This window comes from Tenrec ecaudatus, chromosome 13, assembly GCF_050624435.1.
Source record: "Tenrec ecaudatus isolate mTenEca1 chromosome 13, mTenEca1.hap1, whole genome shotgun sequence".
NCBI lineage: Eukaryota > Metazoa > Chordata > Mammalia > Afrosoricida > Tenrecidae > Tenrec > Tenrec ecaudatus.
In genome coordinates, this window is record NC_134542.1 from 20790414 (window position 1) to 20810639 (window position 20226).

Below are 20226 nucleotides of genomic sequence, written 5' to 3' on the forward strand. Positions count from 1 at the left end.
TTGAGCCCCCTTCTCTTTGACTTGGGTCTCAGGAGTCCCCACGGTGCAGTGGAGCGTGAGTGGGGGTCCGCACCAGACAAAGGGAGGCTGAAGCCTCAGGGGGTTCTTCCTGGGCTGTGCGGGCCTTAGGCACTTGTTTAAGCTCTCCGAGGCTCCGTTTCTTCTGCTGTTCCGTGTGGCTGATGTATGCCCGCCTAGGAGGCTGCCCTGATAGTTCCCTAAGGTAACTTGTAGTACCCCTGGCATGCCTGCGCATGGCGAGTAGAGCTACAAGGGGCTTCAGAACACCTGGAAAGTTGAGTTTAAAGACAATGAGATCTTCCCATGGACCCTCGAGGAGCCCCCTCGGGTCATCGCGGGTGTCCAGGGCTTGGGGGGAAGGGGGCAGTGTGCTGGGACAGCAGCCTTTCTTGCTGCCCTGGGTGACCTGTCCTGCCGTTCTCCCCTCTGCCCTCTCTCTCCAGCACTTCAGTGGGGAGCTTCCCATCCGGAGAGAGCAGTGACCAGGGCCCTCGGACCCCCACCCAGCTGCTGTTGGATTCCGGCTTCCGCTCTGGCAACCTGGGCCAGCCCAGCCCTTTGCCCCAGAGAAGTTACCAGAGCTCGTCGCCTCTCCCGACCGTGGGCAGCGCCTTCAGCAGCCCCGATTATTCTCTCCAGCCATTCAACTCGTCTCCAGAAAGCCAGACCCGGCCTCAGTTCAGCGTGGCCGGGGTCCATGCCAGCCCTGGGAGCCCGCAGGCACGCCATAGGACAGTGGGCACCAACACCCCTCCCAGCCCTGGCTTTGGCCGGCGGGCTGCCAACTCTGGCATGGCTGCCCCTGGCAGCCCCAGTTTGAGCCAGCGCCAGGTGGCGGGGCCTCTTGGGAATGCAGGAATGGGTTTCCGTGGCAACATGGTCTCTAGTCCCCAGAGCAGTGCTGCAACCACTCCAGGGAGTCCCAGCCTGGGCCGGCACCCAGCAGTGCCCACCCAGGTCTCAGGCTTCCATGGCAGTGTGGCGACCACTCCAGGGAGCCCCATCTTGGGTCGGCATCATGGGGCTCACCAAAGCAATCCGGCCTCCAGTCTCCATGGCAACACAATAGCCAGTCCTGGAAGCCCCAGCCTGGGCCGTCACCTGGGGGGCTCTGGATCTCTGGTTCCTGGCAGCCCCAGCTTGGACCGGCATGTGGCCTATGGAGGCTACTCCACTCCTGAGGACCGGAGACCCACCCTGTCCAGGCAGAGCAGTGCCTCGGGCTACCAGGCCCCCTCCACCCCCTCCTTCCCCGTCTCCCCTGCCTACTACCCTGGCCTGAGCAGCCCGGCCACCTCCCCGTCGCCGGATTCAGCTGCCTTCCGGCAAGGGAGCCCCACGCCAGCTTTGCCAGAGAAGCGGAGGATGTCCATGGGAGACCGGGCTGGCAGCCTCCCCAACCACGCCACCCTCAACGGGAAGGCGTCCTCCTTGCCCGGCACCAGCGGCATGTCCAGTCCCAGTGGGGGCAGCACCGTCTCCTTCTCCCACACTCTGCCGGACTTCTCCAAGTACTCCATGCCAGGTGGGCCTCCCCTCTTCACCCCTGCCTCCAGCTGCCCTGGGCGCTCTCCTGGTAGCCCCTTGGCAGCCACCTGGGGCCTTCCATGGACTTCTGAGGCTCAGTCTCCCTATCTGCAATGTAGTGGTTCTCAACCTGTAATACAGGTCCTCATGTATTACATGAGTTCCCCCAACCATAAAATTATTTTTGTTGCTACTTCATCACTGTCATTTTGCTACTGTTAGGAATTGGGCGACCCCTGTGAAAAGGTCGTTTGACTCCCAAAGGGGTCGTGACGCACAGGTTGAGAACCGCTGGTATATTGGGAGTTCTAGGTGTCCTCAAGATCACTCTGGGGGGTAAGTGGGTGGGGTGGTGGGGCCGGTGAAGATGCAGATGATGATGATGATGAAGAATGTCATTGTGACTGCATCTCTCTCGTCTGGTCATAGCCACCACCATTTGCAGAGCATCTATGACATCATTCTGCCTTCCTAGCGAAGTACTGTCTCATCTCAGCCTCATGACCAGTGGATAGAGTAGATCCAGCTTTCACTGCCCCCTTTGACACCAGAGCAGAGCGGGGCGTGAAGAGGGCCACACCGTGAATAAGTGGCAGGGCCATGATGCCAGCCCAGGCCAATTTCCAGCACGTGCTCCCCCCCATTTTGATCATACAGCTCTTATCACAGGCCACCCACCCATCTATTGTGTTGAGCACATGTGTACCTATGTTGCCACCATCATTTTCAAAAACATTTTCTTTCTACTCGTAACTCACGCTCTGAAAGCGTGCCAGAGTGGAGTCACAGGAGGGTCACCATGCTATATCCTGGTCCTCCTCCCAAGGTCATTTACAGAGCGCTCTGTGCCCCACTGCTGATCCCTACTGTTCTTACCCACCCTCAGTCCCTCCATCAAAGATGTGATGAGGGGCCAAGGCCAGGGCGGGGCCTTTCCTTTGGAATCTAGTTCCCTCTCACCCCGCTTTGCCACCTTGGTCCGTGTGCACTTCCCTGGCGCAGACTGGCCTCCTTCCCGCTCCTGGGAGGGGGCTCGTCTTTCTGAGGCAAACTGGTTTGTCACGAAAGACTCCAAGCCCATTTCGATTTTCCTTTTCCTCCTGTGTTTTTTTTTGTTTTTCACCCCAAGTCACTCAAACCACTGTTTAGGTTTGAGGGATCAGGAGTCCGTAGGGATTTTTTAGTAACTTGCTATCTCTGTATTTCCACAGTCCCTATCCAGAAAGGAAACCCACCACAATATCCTGTTGAGCCCTCCGTATATGTGGTTCTTTGTCCCTCCCCCACCCCCCACCCCCAACACAGAGCCAAGGCCTCTGCAGATCTGCAGCATCTTGGCCAGACTTGGAACCTGCCCAAGTCCATAGCCACTCTGGGCCTGGGGCGTTCAAGGCCATTTCCAATGTTTCAGGGAGCCTGGGATGGGCCCCAGCTGCCGAGTGTGTCACTCCCAGGTCTTGATCTAGGCCTTCCAAGCCGGGACACCTACGGTGACCCTGCACACCCCTGCTTCCTGTCACCCACCAGGGACATCTGGTTCCCAGCTCCTTGGAGGCTGTAGAACTTCTAGTTGCTGGAGTACTTCCTGTTTCCCACCATCTTCCCTGCTCAAAATAGCCCTGGAATCAACACAGGAAGGCACATGGGACTGTAGGCCCATCTGACAGCTCATTAAATAGCCCAGAGCAACAGTGGGGGCTGGGGGGCTTTGGAGCTCAGGGATACCAGCATGCAGGAGTTGCAGGGCCCAGATGCTAAGCCAGAGGCCTGCCAGGAAAAGGAGCTGCCCTCTACCTCCTCTGGGAATACCCAGCTCCCAGAAATCTAACCCGTAGACACCAACCCATTGCCACAAATCCATAGGATGGAGTAGACTGCCCCATAGGGTTTCCAAAGCAGTGAGCCCTGAGAGAAGCAGACTGCCACATCTTTCACCCATAGAGCAGCCTGTGGCTTCAAACAGCCGACTCTCCATGAGCTGTGCCCACAGAGCTCCTTCCCCAGAATCTAGCAGAGCACAGATCCCAAGTTGAAATGCACCGAGCGCCAGACACACGACCTTCTACTCCCACCCCTCACCAGCTTCTTCACCACTGGCTCCCGGTACTTCAATCTCTCTCTGAAGGAAGGAGATATGGGGGGTGTGGACTTGGAATGTTCCTTTCCCCACTCTTCTGCCTCCAACCCTCCTTGTCAATGGCTTGATGCTCAAAGATCTTGCAGTCGGTGGAGAGTCAGAGCCACGACTGAATACCTGGATGGGAAGATCTGGGGCCCTCATCCTGAGCTACCTGCTGGGCCCTGCTTACCTAGGAAGGTCTTCTTCGAGCATCGCTTGGGAGAGTCACTTCCCTGTCTCTGACCCTCAATTCCCTCATGTGTTCAATGAGGTGGGAAGACTAGAAGCTTTCCATGTTTCCTTCCACGAGCTATCGAGTCGAGGGAAGGGAGTCTCCCAGAGAAGTGAGGTCTGAGGCCCACCGTGATTGCCCCTAAATTCTAGCTCAGCCTTTCAGTTCTTTGTCGCAGGTGGGTTGGGGGTGGTGGTAGGGAGGTTTGGAGAGAGGTGATCAGCATGGTGTCTTTTGAAGCATGAGTGAAATATCTCCCTGAATCCTCCAGGCTGGTCGGATAGTATTGAGGAGAGAAACGTATGAAGAAATGCCCAGGAGCCGGGCAGTCATAGGCTAGAGGCAAGAGGCAGGAGGGAGTCAGAGTCTCCCAGAGCAGGTTCGGCAAACACGGTCTTAGCCAAACTCGGCTCCTTTGGCACGTGCATGTGGCTGTGAGGTCAAATTGAAAGACGTTTAAGGCTATTATTCAGATCATGGGAAATTCCATGCATTTGTGAAAATAAGTTCACGGCTCTCGAATCATTGTGAAATTGCTGAGAGGGACCCGACTGCTCTTCCACCTCGAAAGTTTGCCGGCCTCCATTCTAAAGGATTTCCAGAAGACTCTGCAAGAAAGCTGTGCCAGGCCTTCAATGGGAGAATAGCCCGGCGATGGAGGCTGATGGGGGAGACACACATGGCTGGAAAGGTGCTCCCGGCCCCTTGCTGCTCGCTTGCCTCTGAGGGTGCTGGGAGTACACCAACCTCCCTTCTCTTTCTTTGCCTTTCAGACAACAGCCCCGAAACAAGGGCAAAAGTGAAATTTGTCCAGGACACTTCCAAGTATTGGTACAAGCCTGAGATCTCTCGAGAGCAGGGTGAGCGCTGGCCTGTGCTGGGTTCAGGGGACATTGAGGGGACACAACAGTGGGTTGCTGCCGAGGTCCAGGTCTTCCCTGGTCCAAGAGCACAAACTGGAGGAGACCCCTGTTCCTCCTTCCAGGAAACCTGGCGGGGAGCCGAGTCCCAGGGGTCCTTAATTGTTTTTCCGGGGAAAGTCGAGGCTGGAAGTGGTACCTCTGGTTAATACTTGTTAACAAGTTCTTGTTCCGCAAAGCAGATTTCAGCAGGTTACAGAGAAAACGAGGTTGGAATGTTGAGGTTGCCGATGGAGACCCCATTAAGCTCCCAAGGACAGTCTGTGTGGATGTCAGTCCGGAGTGGGCAGCATGGCCCACGGCCCGCAGGCAGACGCTGCCTGTTTTTGTACATACTGTGTGGCTGGTAGCTGGTGATGTCCTGGTGACTGGCTTCACAGCACAGCTGCAGAATAGAGTCATTTCAACAGAGTGCAGAGCCCTCAATTCCCAAGAATATTTACTATCTGACCCTTTACAGGAGTCCTGGGGGCTTAGGGGTTATGCATTGGGCTACTCACCACAAGGTTAAGAGTTCAAACCCATTAGCCATTCGTCGGGAGAAAGACGTGGCTTTCCCCCTTAAAGAGTTAGAGACTGGGAAACACACAGGGGCTATTCTGCTCTGGACTGTGGGGTCTCCCGGAGTCAGAATGGGCTTGAAGGCAGTGAGTGAGTGAGTGAGTGAATACTAGTTTAGAGGATTCTCACCCACCAGATGCCACCAAGTTCAATCTAACTCGTAACAGCCCCATGTGTCACATCAGTACTGTGCACCATCAGGTTTTCAATGATTGATTTTCCAGTGGGAGTTTGGGGGGTGCACATCAGATCTTCAGGCCTGTCCTCCAGGGTGTTTTCAGGGTTTACCCGAAGCCCCAGCCTTTTGGTTAACAGCCAAATCTGTTAATAGGGTGTACCACCCAGGGGCTTAGGAGGCGTCTTGGGACTGTTAGATTCGGATGTTAAGAAGGTCACTTCTCCTACGGTCGGCTGAGGGTCCCATGGGCCCATGGGTGTACATAGAGCTCATCTCATTCCCTCTCCCGTCCTCCCTCCCCATGCAGCCATTGCACTCCTGAAGGACCAGGAGCCGGGGGCCTTCATCATCCGTGACAGCCACTCCTTCCGAGGAGCCTATGGGCTGGCCATGAAGGTGTCTTCCCCCCCTCCGACGATCCTGCAGCAGAGTAAAAAAGGTAATACCATCTTCAGAACGGTTCCTCTCCCTGGACTGGACCATCTGCACGGTCTCTTCCAGGCCCAGAATTCCCATCAGATTGGGTCTCTGCCCTGTCAGAGACTTCCGAGGAGCAAGCCTTGGGCTTGGTGGCAGGTGGGGTCATGGCCTGGGGGTGCAGGATGGTTGGCACTCTGGTGATGATTCCTTGATTCCCTGGGAGATGGGCTCGGAGCTGTGGGCTCTGCTCCAGAGAATTCTCACCAGTTTCTCCAAGACTCTCTCTCTGATCGAACCCTGCATGGAGTTGGAGATTCTTAGCAAGTGGCGAGAGGAGGCCTTGAGAAGGATGGGTGGTTCTTTCTCTCTTCGTCGCAGGAGACATGACCCATGAGCTGGTGAGGCATTTCCTGATAGAGACCGGACCCAGAGGGGTCAAGCTCAAAGGATGCCCCAACGAGCCAAACTTTGGTGAGTGATCCCGTGCCTGTCCCTAACGTCTGATCCCATGGCCTCAGCTCTCTCTCCGACCCCTGTCTCCAAAGTCTCGCCCCCTAGGCTGTGGTCTCTCCCGGCTTCCTCCAGGATTCTGACCCCACGTTCCTCCTCTTCCAATAAAGGTTGAATAAACTGTGGAAGTGGCTCCCTTTCCTCTATGGCAGTGGTTCTCAACCTGTGGGTCATGACCCCTCTGGGGGTCGAACGACCCTTTCAGAGGGGTCACCTGATTCATAACAGTAGCAAGATGACAGTGATGAAGTAGCAACAAAAATAGTTTTATGGTTGGGGGGATCACCACAACATGAGGAACTGTATGAAAGGGCCATGGCATTAGGCAGATTGAGAACCGCTGCTCTGTGGTGTTCCTTTCTGTATGTCCCCCACTCAGCTCAGATTTGTGATCATTTTAACAACAGCTATGACAGCAGCTGTCCCTAGTCAACACCTGCAACTTAAAAGTCTCCATGTGGGGTAGCCTAGGTCATTCCTGCCCTCTGCACGCAGGATGGACATCACCAAGGCTCCCAGACATTAGCCTGATTCAAAACATGCAGAAAATAAGTGACCGGCCTAGGGTGTGAGCTCCCAATTCTCGGGCCCCAGAGCCTCTAATCTTTTCCTCGCAAGGTCCTGAGAGAGGCCCCAGCACTTGGCGGGTGATAGGTCAGAGAACCGGAAAGGACGGAAATGCTGTTAGGCATTTTTGTGACTGCTCCAGTCTCCTTTGGGCCTGGGGGGTAGGCGTTCAGCTTTTTTGGGGCCGGATGAGGGCAAGGTACTAGAGAAGCTGCAGGTGACCTGGTTCCTAAGATGCCCTGGGCACCAAACCAGTAACTTGTCCTCCTGTGCTGTGTCTCCCACCCCGCAGGATCTCTCTCTGCCCTGGTCTACCAGCACTCCATCATCCCATTGGCTCTGCCCTGTAAGCTGGTCATTCCAAACCGAGGTAGGATTGGGAGACTCCTTGCTCACCGGGCAGCCCTTGAGCCAGCCTGCTTCCGTGTGGCAGCCCCGCCGGCCACTGCGGAGCACAGGCCTGGGTGGGAGGGTCCCTTTGCCAAAATGAAGAAAGGCCACAGCACTCCCCTTCTTCTTCCTCGTCAAGAAGAAGGACATGTTAATGAAGAAAACAAATCCCACGAATCCACAGCATTGGCCTGCCAGCTTGTTCTGGCTGGTGGCTTCCAGAGGTTCCTACTGAATTCTCAGAACAAGCTTCATGCCTGAGAGGTGTCAGAGAGGAGACAGTCCTGGGAGGATCGTGCCTGGGGGTCGAGAGGGTGGAGGGCAGGGGAGATGGAAGGGAGGTTTAGATGACGGGGCAGCCGGATGGTGCAGGGTTGGACTGCAGGAAGAGGGAAGAGTGCGCTGAAGGATCTTTTAGAGCAGTGGGCGGCCGGGCTCTGGGGGGCATGCGAAGAGAAGGGTAGAGGGGGGCCAAGATGTCCCTAGAGTTGTTGGTATGTGGGTTGACTGAGGGGAGGTTGAGTTAGGGGGAACAGGGAGTCCTCTTGAATCTGAGCAGAACCCAAGAGCACCATGGCATCCAGGACAAACGTCTGAGTGAGTCTGAAGAGGGGCCTCCACTTCTTTCATGGGAGGTGTCGTAGCCCCTGGCATGTGGGGGATGGACTTGCCAACCTTTTCACCCCACAGGGTGCTTTCAGTACACAGCCCCCAAGTGTACTGGGCCCACGTGAGAATTACAGTGGCTGGCCTTGAACTCACGCTCTGGGATCTGGGGTGCCACCTCCCTGGGACTGCCTTTCAGTCTCTCCTGGAGCTCCTGGCTCACACCTGCAGCCTCCGATGCTATTTGACAGTGCCAGTGGATCCAATTTAGCTCATGGAATTATTCATAATAATTAGTCACTGTTATTATGTTATTAAACTTGAAGGTTTAAATACGATCTCAATGGCATTATTAACCACGCAATGTAGACACAAATGAAATTATTTTTCTACCGAAGTGTCCGTGGTAGCTCGACCGTTCTAGAATGGTTGGATTGTTAATCCTCGAATCAACCAGCGGTTCTCCAAGCATGGACCCCTGACCGGCAGCCTTGGCATCATCTGAGTGTTGTCAGAAATGCAAATGCCCAAGCCACTCAGAAAAGCTGAGAGGCGGGATGTGGCAATCTGTATTTTAAGAAACCCAAGCCTGAAAAACACCAGTCGGAACAAGAAACCCGCTAGTTTGAGCAGTACTGGAGCGTTATTCCTGTGAAGTGAAAGTTGTGGTTGTGGTTTGGTGAATCGGGATATTCATTGATCCCCACGATCCAGGCACCACAGCCGTGCCAACAACCCCTGAAGGCTTGCTTTGTGCCACGTGCTGAGCTAAGCACTCCACAAGGACTATCTTCCAAATCCAACGCAATCCTGTGATCAGCATCTCCCTTTTGCAGAGACGAAGTGCCGGCCTCCAGCGCTCTTAGCCCGGGTGCTGAGTACTTAGCGTTGCCTTTGAATGTTCGGACTGAGCACACACAGCACCAGTGACCAGGCCTCTTAGGAAAAGCCATCTCGTTGCAGAATGTGTTTGCAGAGCGGTCTGGGCTTCTTAGCCTCCCTCTCTTAGGTCCAGCCAAGCCCCTGCTTCCTGCCAGTTCTAGCATTTTAATTACCAGTGGGATTCTTGTTTCAGACCCCACAGATGAATCCAAAGATAGCTCAGGCTCTGCCAACTCAACCACCGACCTGTTGAAGCAAGGGGCAGGTGAGTGACCAGCGGGGGCTGGATCCCTGCCCAGACCTTCCCTCCTCCCTGCCCAGCTCCTTCTGAAGGCGCAGTGTGTCCCCGACCCAGACACCTTTTGGTAGAGACCACATTTCTGTGTGCAATGCCTTGCCTCGAGGCTGACCCCAAATGGACTCTTGTCCCTCTCTTGGGGAGGGGACCTGGGTCATTGGGCCCCCGTGACTCATTAGGTGGGTTTCTTCCAGCCTGCAACGTGCTGTTTGTCAACTCTGTGGACATGGAGTCCCTCACAGGGCCACAGGCCATCTCCAAAGCCACTTCTGAGACATTGGCTGCTGATCCCACGCCAGCTGCCACCATTGTTCACTTCAAGGTCTCCGCCCAGGGAATCACACTGACTGACAACCAGAGAAAGTAAGAATCTTCCACCTGCTCTCTGCATTGGGCTCTCCTTCCCATCACCTGTCTGTCCGTCCACCTACCCATCCTCCATCCATCCAACCATCTTCCATCCATCCATCCATCCATTCATCCATCATCCATCCATATGTACATCCATTCATTCATCCATCCATCATCCATCCATATGTACATCCATCCATCATCCATCCATATGTACATACATACATTCATTCATCCATCCATCCATCACCCATCTATCATCTACCCATCATCTATCCATCCATAATCCACTCATCCATCATCCATCCATATGTACATCCATTCATTCATCCATCATCCATCCATATGTACATACATACATTCATTCATCCATCCATCCATCCATCCATCCATCCATCCATCCATCACCCACCTATCATCTACCCATCATCTATCATCCATTCATCATCCATCCGTCCATCCATCCATCCATCCATTCATCCACCACCCATCTATTATCTATCCATTTACCAGTTGATCCTCTCCTAGATCCATACTCATCCCCTTACTCCTCCATCCATCTATGTGTCCATCAATTATTCACTCACTTGTCCAGCCACTCAACAATGTATCCATCCATCCATCCCTGGGGCCACCCTTCCCCAACTACCCACTCCTTCCATTTTCCCTCTGCCCATTGAGCCTTCCACCAGCAAATACTCCTGTCTTGGAAATGCAATTGGTAAGAGTTCCTCCCTGTTAGGAACTTTCATCCCTCTTCTTGGATAATCTGTGGACCCACAGCTTAGCCTTGACCTTGCCCTCAGCCCTCTCCCAATAGGGTTCCCTTTTCTCTCTCCTCAGTGTCAAGTCCCACCCTTCCTTTCCTGGTCACTAGAATTATGAAGACGTTTCCTTGTGGAATCTGTCTGCCTCTATGCACTGTCTGCGGAGCCCTGGTGCCGCAGTGGGTTGGGTGCTGGGCTGCCCTCTGTCTCCAGCGAGCTGTGCAAGCCCTCTCGTGGAAGTAAGGGGGGGCGGGGGCTGTGTCAACCGCACCTGCCACCTAGAGTAGGAAGGCGGCCTGACCTGCAGGCACAAAGGGGGCCAAGTTCTTCCTCACACCTCTTTCTTTATGTGATGTCTCTGCCACAGGCTCTTCTTCCGGAGACACTACCCCCTCAACACCGTCACTTTCTGCGCTCTGGACCCGCAGGAGAGAAAGTGAGTCTTGGCCGTCACCTCCCTTCCCACCAAGCTCTCGACCACTGTGTGTGTGTATGTGTGTGTGCGTGTGTGCGCATTTCCACTTGGAGCTCTGCCAGTATTGTCTGTGGGAATGTTGTGTTGTCTGTGGGAATGTGGCATGCTGTGGTCATCTTTTGGAATCTTTCTCTCACAAATGCGGATGTCTTCCCAGGACTCAAGTGCCCCTCTCCCCCAATTCTGCCATGTCTCCCCACGCTGTCCCCCCTACCCCCAGTACGCTGCTCTCCAAGTGGGGACAGCACCTTGGGACGCAGCCTGGGCTCTCAGGTCCCCTGGAATACTTGTGTATGAATCCAGAGATTTCTAGTCCCTCCCCCCTCGGTGGGGGAGGGGCTCCTGCCTTGCTCTGATGGGCTGGGAGTGGATGGGGCTGGACTTGAGCACAAGGGACACCATTGATTCCATGCTCTCTGTCTCTCTGCAGGTGGATGAAAGCAGAAGGGGGAGCCCCTGCAAAGTAAGTGTTGCCCCTCCTCTTCCCTCTCTCCCCCTCCTCTTCCCCAGTTGGTCAGTTTTTGTGACTGGTGAGGAGGGTGGTGGGGGTGGGACGAGAACCCAGAAGCAGGGGGTGGGGGACAGGGAGCAGCAGGGTCAGTGGTTTGGAGAAAAGTCTGCCCGGAAGTGAGCAGGTAGAAAGGGTGCAGCCTCTGGGAGACCAGAGGGGACAGGCAGCCCAGCCTGCAGCCAGTGAGCTCCTAGAGGGGCAGAAGTGGGGTGGGGTGGGGTGGGGTTTGTGTGTCCAGAGAAGACGTGCATAACCAGAGGAGGGGGCGGGCGTGCCAGGATGCCATAGCGAGGCCACCTTGGTCAGGAACACGCTGGCCTGCTAGCGAAGAGTCGGGGCCACCTTGAAGGAACGTCCCTTTCCTGTGGTCACAGGCAGAGTTAGGAGTGGAGCTGAAAGGGGTGGGGTCATGCAGCTAGGCACCCAGGTCAGCCTCGGTCCTTCCCCCTCTGGGGTCCACAGACCCCTAGGCCACACAGCCGCCTCCCTTGGGATGGTCCCTTGCAGGCCAGATGGTCAGGCTTGAGGGGAAGGCTCTGCTGGCTCGCATGCTCCCTCACCCCTGAGCCCTGAGAGGTGAGGGTCTGGGATAGCAGTGGGCTGGGCCCCAGGCTAGGGAATCCTTAAATTCCTCTCCTCCTCAGGCAGTGGCTGGTCTGGGGTTGAGCGGCCTTCAGAAGAAGCCTTGCTGGTGGGCACAGGCAACCAGCCAGGAGAGGCTGAGGGCACTGCTAAGGGGGGCTCAGGGCCTGAACCAGGGTGACTCTCAGGATTGTGTGGGGTGAGGCTGGTTGTCCTCATCCACTGGCCCAGGCAGATGGCAGGAGGTACTGTGGGTGAAATTGACCCTGGGCCCCAGGGAACCTCTGCTGAAGTAAACATCATGGGGGGGGCAGGTGGTGGACCCTCACAGAGAGAGCAGAGCCCGCCCTCTTGTGACCTTCCCCCACTCCACGGTGCCTTGTTGCTGGGGCAGACCCTCATTCCAGGTCTTGGCTCCTGAAACACAGTTGAGGGGAGCAGAGATGTAGGGAGCCTCGGGCTGGGTGTGACTGAGGGGCAGATGTGGGGGTGTGCGATTGTGGCGTGTGATGGAGACCGAGTCTGTTCATGGGAGTGTGTGTGTGTGTGAGACTGCGGTGTGTTTGTGTCTGAGTGTGGTGCTGCATGTGTATCCGTGTGTGAGTCTTGGGTGTGAGTGTGGGTGTGTGTATGTGTGTGACTGTGCTGAGAGAGAATGCATATGAGACAATGTGTGTGTGTGAGACTGTGTGCGTGTGTGAGTGTGTATGGCTGTGCGTGTGTGCGTGTGTATGGCTGTGTGCCTGGTGAGACTGTGTGTGTGTGTATGGCTGTGTGTGTGCATGCATGTGTCTGTGCGCATGCGTGCGTGTGGCTCATGTCAGCTGAGCGGCCCAGCCGACGGAGCGGGGTTTCCATTGGAATCTCCAGCTGCCCTGCTTTCCCGACTTGCTCGAATTAGCGACGTGCCGCCTGGGAGGGACCTCAGCCCACATTCTGTTCCCTGAGCTCATATTTTTAACTCTGGTTTGCAAATAGAGAAGGTTAGGTTACTCCAGGCTTAGGACAGGGAGGGACCAGGTGTGGGGGTCCCTCGGAGCTTCCTGTGGGCCTGGTAAGCCCAGGATGAATAGCGTGTGCCCTGAGGAGGCCACCCACTGTCCTTGGTCACCTTGACCTGTGGCATCTGCCTTGGCCCCATAGACGGCCTTCATTCACTGCCAGCTGATGCTGCAATACGGGCAGCAGCGGGCTGGGCGGGATGGACTGGGAGAAGCCCGCCCAGGAATGTCCCCACTTTATTTTTGGCCCCATCCAGACTTGTGTTTACCTCAGGCTGTCCCTCCCTGTCCCCATCAAAGGGCGTGTCTGCCTGGTCTTGGGGCAAATCGAGCCACTGGCCCCTGGCATTGATTTGGTTTTCTGGTCAGTGGAAAGGAGGGGTTCCTCTTAGAGCCCAAACCCTGCTCCCCAAGGCCACATGGGGAGGTGGGGAGAGAGGCTACTCTGGAAAGAAGCTTACCCCCCCAGGGCTGTGCCCCAAGACATGGGCTGCCGGCCCGTCCCTCATGCTATGTCCCCCACCCCACCCCCCACCCCCACAGGCTCTTCGGCTTCGTGGCGCGGAAGCAGGGCAGCACGGCCGACAATGCCTGCCACCTCTTCGCAGAGCTGGACCCCAACCAGCCCGCCTCGGCCATCGTCAACTTCGTCTCCAAGGTCATGCAGAGTGCTGGCCAGAAGAGATGAGCCCAGGGCCGGGGCAGAGGGGCCCAGGGAGGGACCCTGACCCCGCTTGAGTCTGGAAGGGGGACTTTGGGCCAATGTTGGCGAAGGAGAGAGGAACGTGCCAGGAGGGAGAGGGAAGTGTTGGCTGAGGGAGGCAGGGGTGGAGAGGTGGAAATGGTGGAGGCAAGTTCTGAGATCCCCCCAGGTCGATGGAAACTGCAAAAGCCCCAAAGTACCTCCCCCGACTCCTCCGGTTCCCCTGGTCCAGCTCACGCCCCATCACCCCTCCAGGGGGATGACAGGCCCCAGAGGGACAAAGCAAGCCTCTTCTGGGGTCAATAGTTTGGGGACAATGGACCATCTCTGCCTCTCAAACCTGACTGCCCAGAGGGCAGTCTCTTGGGCCTGAGGCACCCCAAGGCCTCCTGGCTCCACCTTGAGCAGGTGGGCTCTGTCCAGCCACGGCCACACAGCTCACAGCTGAGGTTCTCTGGACCTCTATCCACTAGAAATAATAGAAGTGGCTCCACAGACACCTGCGCCTGCTGGGGCTTGCACACGCTGTGCACCCGGATGGCCCAGAAAGCAGGGGAGCCAGTCTGCAGGGAGGGGACAGGAGCCTTTGTCGGGGTCACACGTTCCTCCCTCCTGCTGCCCAGCCCTCAGTTCCAGCAACCCCTGCTGCCGCTGGCCCCCTTTCCTCCGCAAAGACCCCGTGCCTGCAGCATGAGGGGTGGGGCGCTGTGGGGCTTTGACCCGATGGGGTCAGGATGTGCGTGCTCAACAGGCATCCAATGAGCTCTGGCCTCTGCTGGCATGTGGACCAGCAGGTGAGGCAAGCCACTCCCACCAGCTCCCTGGAATCTGCCTTAGCCCCTCTCCCTCAGCTCCAACCTGGGGTTTTCTCTCCCCCGAACCAGCCTTATCACCAACTTGCTGCCTGCATGATGCCTTTTTGGGTATGGAGAATGGAGTATTCCTGCTTTGCCTGGCCTGTCCTCGCCCTGCAGGCTCCCTCTCTTGGCCTCAGCCTGGGCCCCCAGCGTCCGGAGACCGGGTGGAGGAGCCTGTAGCCCTTGCCCTGCGTTCTCCAGGCTGAGTGCCACAGGTCCCCTTTGGCTGGGCCTGCCTGGGCGACAACAGTTGAACTTCTGGGACCCTTCCCTGTGCACCACGTGGCCTGCCCTCCCCCAATGCCAAAGCCTCTTTGTTCCTCCTCCTGCCTTGGTCTCCCCAGCAGCACCAACAACTGTCCAGGGAGCAGAGGACGGACAGAAGGCAGGCCTTTAGATCAAGGGCCCAGGGATCCCGGGAGTCACTGGGACAAACCCTGGTACCACCCCAGGACTCGAAGCCATAGTGGGGAGTTCACCAGGGCTCTATTCTGGTGGTGTTTCATATGCCTGCCTATGGGGGTCCCCTAGAGAGAGGCATTGTACTGATATATAAATATATATAATATATACGTGAGACATACTGACAGAATCTGTAAGCTAATAAAATTTAAGAAAAAGTTAAAAAAAATAGGCAAATTGACAAGTATTTATTGTTTTCCCATATGACTCCATCACCTCCCCAGGCATAAACCTGACCTTCCCGGGTTTGATGTGCATTACTGCAGCCTGGGAGGTGGGGGTTATCCTAGGAAGACCAGGGGCCTCCTTCCCCTGCCCTTGATCTTCCAGGATCCTACCCAGGACCCAGTGGGGAGGGTGCTGTCTCCTCTATCTCCCAGCAAGCCCAGGGCCCAGCAGTCGGTTTGCAGAGGTGTGTGCGTGTGCAGGGTGGGGTGGGGGTGCTGGCTCTGTTACTGAGGGCCTGATGGTGGGCTAGATGTGGGGGGTGGGCACGTCTTTTGTACTGTTTCTCTTCCAAGAGGCGGGATCTGCGTGGACACTCGGTTTCAGGGAGTCGGAAGAGTGTCTTGAGGAGGGGGTGGACAGGGCCTCCCCAAAGAGCGACCCCCTGGGCGTGGTGGCCAAAGCTTCTTTAGGACTCCTTTCTTCTGAGACATTCAGGCCAAATTTCTGGGTCCTTCCCTTTGCTCATTCTCCAGGTGACCACCCCCCCCCTTCAGCCAAGAGGAAGGGCGTTGCTGCCCACCCCAGCCTTTGTATTGTACAGACACCACTGCCCACTGAACAGCCTGTGGGCAGGGAGCTCCCTCCCCTCTGCGCTGTGCTTCAGGCCCTGAGCTGTCAGACCCAGGAGCGAAGCTGTTCACACTCACTCTCCCACAGCCACCACCCACCAGCAGCCCACCTCCCGACTGGGCCAGCGTCACCCCCCAAAGCAGGCCTGAGCCACAGGTGACCCTTCAGGAAAGACCCAGGCCGGTGTCTGGAAGGACAGGTTTCCTAGAGTGTGAGAGGCCCGGCTGACCAGGAGTTTGCCACAGCGTGAGCTGGCCCTTCCTCACGGGAGGCTGCCATGGCAGTTTCACCGGCTCCCACAGGGCCCCTGGCTGGACCAGACACTGTATCCCCCATCCCGCCACCCCGGGGAGCCCGACCCCTAGGTGGGCCCCGTGCACCCAGGCGCACACCAACACCCCACACAGCACGCAATATGTTCTTGCCAAAGACTTCCCTTTCCAAGAAAGCACTTTCATGATGATCCTGACTGTTTTGTCCATGCGTGTCCTGTCCGTCCTCTTCCTCCCTGTTGCCCCGCCCCCACCCCCTACCTCGTGTCCTGTCCGTCCTCTTCCTCCCTGTTGCCCCGCCCCCACCCCCTACCTCGTGTGCTGCTGTCTGTGGTTGAATCTCTTTCTCAATCCTCCGGGAGAGAGTGATCTGGTCCTAAGAAAGGGTGTGGGAGAACTTGACCGGAGAGAGCAGCTCAAGGTAGCCTAGGTGCAGACTCCAGGCAGGTGTAGCTTCCCCTCTCGGGCCCAGCAGGACCCTCTGTCCCACCAGGTCTGCTGCGGCTCTGCCTTGGCCGACGGGATGGTGCGTCAGGAGAGAAGACGGGGGGGTGACTTTCTGAGTCAGCAATGCAGGGGGACCCAGATGGAGCAAGAGGGGAGGGTTGGGCCTGGTGACAGTAACAAGGTGACTTGAGAGGGAAAAGAGGGGGAGAAGACGAGTTATTGATCACCCTCCATGGCGGCTGACTCCGTGTTGTTGGAGGGGCTGATATTTGACACAATGTTTGGTGAGGCCTTTTGATCCCCCATCCTTGCCAGACCCTCTCCCTCAGCAGCTCTGGGGGCTTTTGGACAATGACAGTGTTGGAGGTGGGCGGGGGGGGGGGGGAGGCGGACGGCATGGTGGCCGGTGGCCGTGATTGGTAGGTGGGGATGGTCAGCTGGAGGAGTGAGATTCTCCTGAGAGTGGACTGTCTGGAGCAAGAGCAGGGACCGGAGTAGAGGCTGGGCAGGCCCGTGTGTTGTCTTGGGAGCTGTGGACTTCAGAGGAGGCTGTGGGCAAGGGCGCCATTGGTCCTGACTCGGGGCCTTAGTCCACTCACCCTGATTTCGGTCTCCCCCAGATTCTTTTTTTCCCCTGGCTCCAGGTCCTACCTGAGGTCAGGTGGGCCCAGTGTCCCACCCCAGGGCTGCCTCCAAGCCTTCTCCCTCTCCAACCCGGGGTCCTGGAAGCAGTGGGGGGGCTAGACCTGGCAGCCACCTCTTCATGGAGATCCCGGAATCCTGAGACGGGAGCTTCCTTGGCCAGCAGTGACATAGGATGTGGATGTGGATGTGTGTGCGCAAGTGTGGACGTGTGTGTGCGCAGAGTGCTCTTCTCCCTAGGGAGCTTAGGGGATGTCAGGCTCCACAGCACCCGGCAGTGGACAGACTCAGGAGGCAGCAGGGTGTTCGGGCTGTGGTTTGGTGGCCCCTCAGCCATGGTGAGGGTGAGCATCAGGCCACCTGGGGTGGGGCAGGGGCAGCTCTGTTTTCAACTCCTCTGCCAGAAATGGGCAAAGTGTTGGAGGAGCTCTGTTTGTTCCCAACTGCTGGGCTCTCCCAGTGGCCAGGTTCCTGTGGAGGGCTGTCCCAAGTAGCTTGTTTTCTAATCAGTGTTAAACGGTTTGAAACTCTCCTGAATGCCCACGTGTGGAGTGTGTACACGCGTGCGTGCACACACGTGTCTGTGTTTGTGTGTGTGCTGTGTTTCCCATGTCCTCTTTCTGACACGTCATTCAAAACAAATGTAAGAAATCCCTCCCCACTTCCTCCCACCCCAACCCACCTTCAGCCCCTCCCCAGGAAAACCCAATAAGCCCAGCCTCCTCCCTACCCCCCAGGTGTGTATTTATGTAGATGGAAATATACTTTATATTTTGTATCCTCGTGCCCGTAACCTCTGCCCCTGTGTATATGTATGCAACTGACCTGGATATGAATGTATCGAACACTGACGCTGTGCCCACGCCCTGTACAGCTCTTGTTTCTTTGCGATCCATTGTATGGCTTTATAAATGATAAAGTTCAAAAAAAACCACTTGCTATCCAGCTGTGTTGTTTGGTGAGGGGTCCGCCAGGCCTCCGACCAGCGACGGGGGATTTCTTCCCTGCCCCAGCTCTGCGGTAGGCATCAACGGGGGGCTTCTTCCCTGCCCCAGCTCTGCTGTGGGCATCAGGAATGCCTTTCCCCACATTCCCCATCACTCAGCTGCACCCAGCACCCAGGACTCAGTGCTGATCACCAAGAGTTCTGCATCTGCACCTCATCAGCCTGGAGAGGAGCCCAACACACACACACACACACACACACACACACACACGGAGGGGCACAAAGGAATGAGGTCCATATGGAGGTAGAAAAGATCCCTCGGCCCCCCGCGCACAGCTGGATCCAAGACCTCAAATAGTGGCGGCAGGAATTTGCCTCACCTCTTATCAGGTGGCCAGATTCCCACCCAAGAGGAGATCAGGACCACTCAAATAGCATGTCTGTGAATTTTCACGGAGCTGAACAGTAGCTGGGAGGGAGGCAGGGCCAGTGGGCTTGAGCACGCCTTGGCTGAAACCCACCTCCTTGCCGCCGAAGTGTGGCACCCGAGGGCAACTGCCCTCCATTGGCCCTTTCCACATGTCAACAACTTGTGTGGCCACCAGAGGCTGCCCTCTAGACCCTTCTCAGCCCCCCACCCTGCTCTATTCATGGGCAACTCTAGGGACGGTCTGAAGGCCAAGCGGCCAGCCTCCTTCCCACACCTTTTCTGCGGGTGGGAGGAGTCTGTCTTCCTTTAAAGCCAGAATCCATCATATTTTAACGAACTCCAGGTTTGGAAGGTACCTCAAAAACTCTTCTTTGGGTTTTAATTGTACTTTGGGTCAACATTTACCAAGCAATTTGGTTTTCCACTCAACTATGTACACACGTTTTAGTTCAGGGCACTGGCTGCGATCTGCTCACTGTGAGACCTCCAAGATTCCTGGGCCCATGGGAAGGGGAGGGGGAGCTGCGGGCCTGTGTCCCAAGCCTTCCTCAGGAGGGCAGTGTTTCCTGGGTGTTTCTGGAGACAAGGCTCCTCCAGGGCCTCCAGACATTGAGGGTACGCAAACTCCATTCAAAGTGACTTTCTAGTTCAGGGCGCACGGCCCCCGAGGGTTTCCCACATGGTAAAGTCCTGTCTTTCTCCCGGAGTGCAAGGGCAGGCTTGGAACCCAGTCTTGGACCACTTCAACGCCACTGGCTCTGAAACCTCTCCTACTGAAATCCAATTCTGCCTTCCTCTTTTCAAAAAAAGATTTTAATGGTGGTAAAATAGATGTTCGAGGGTTTCGCTGTGTTCTAGTACTTTTCATTCCATTTTTCTACGGCCGTTTTGAGGGGCCCCATTGGATCCGCCATTTTCACACGTACAACTCGGTGGTGATGCCAATTACAGGCACCATGCTGTGTGAACTTATGCTGTATGCTTCCAAAATGTTTATGTCACTTCAAAGGAAACTCGGGGTTCATTGAACCCTAACCCCCCATTCCACCACCCTATCCGCAGTGCCAGCCCCCAGCAACTTCAGATCTACCGGTCTTATGTGCATCTGCCAAGTTCTAGCTATGTGAGTGGGAGCACACACCAGTTAGCCTGATAGGTTTAACTTGCTTCACTTAGTAGGAGGTCCTCAAGACTCATCCATGTAGTAAAAATCCAACCCCCACTGAGTTCAATCCTTTACACAATATGTCAGTCTGGGTTGACTAGAGAAACAAATTCATAGACACTCGTGTGTATAAGAAAGAGCGTTATATACAAGAGCAATTGAATTTTGAGAAAACATCCTAGCCCAGTCCAGATCAAGTCCACAAGTCTAATACCAATCTATAAATTCCTCTTCAGACTCAGGAAACACATGCAGTGATGCCAAATGCAGGAAGATCACAGGCCAGTGAGTGGGAAGTCTTGTGGATCCAGTGGTGGTGGAAGCATCTCAGTGCTGGAGGGGGTCTCCATTGTGGCTCCTCTTGCTCAGGGCACTAGTGTAGTTCCATGTTTCTTGTCCATTACAATGTCTCTCAGGGGGTCACAGTGCGTCCCACCTCCATTGAGCTATTTATCTCCATAGCGCCTCCAAATGAGGTCATCAAGCTGCCACCTGATTGACAGGTTAGACTCCATCCCTTCACTCTTAATCCTCTCAAATTGACAAATGATTATATAACGACCACACACAGCAACCCTGCCGGACA

General features: G+C 55.9%; 1 protein-coding gene across 10 annotated transcripts in view; it reads left to right on the forward strand.

Moving 5' to 3' along the window:
- Positions 1-17782, forward strand: part of TNS1 (tensin 1) — a 191668-nt gene extending 173886 nt beyond the window's left edge. For all 10 annotated transcript variants that reach the window (XM_075528917.1, XM_075528907.1, XM_075528909.1 and 7 more), the window contains 10 exons: positions 465-1546; positions 4673-4759; positions 5866-5997; positions 6357-6449; positions 7348-7425; positions 9127-9198; positions 9426-9594; positions 10717-10785; positions 11255-11287; positions 13462-17782. In XM_075528917.1, coding sequence (XP_075385032.1) covers positions 465-1546; positions 4673-4759; positions 5866-5997; positions 6357-6449; positions 7348-7425; positions 9127-9198; positions 9426-9594; positions 10717-10785; positions 11255-11287; positions 13462-13606 — 1960 coding nt within the window. In that variant the 3' untranslated portion in view covers positions 13607-17782. The remainder of the gene's footprint in view (positions 1-464; positions 1547-4672; positions 4760-5865; positions 5998-6356; positions 6450-7347; positions 7426-9126; positions 9199-9425; positions 9595-10716; positions 10786-11254; positions 11288-13461) is intronic.
- Positions 17783-20226: the final 2444 nt, after the last annotated feature.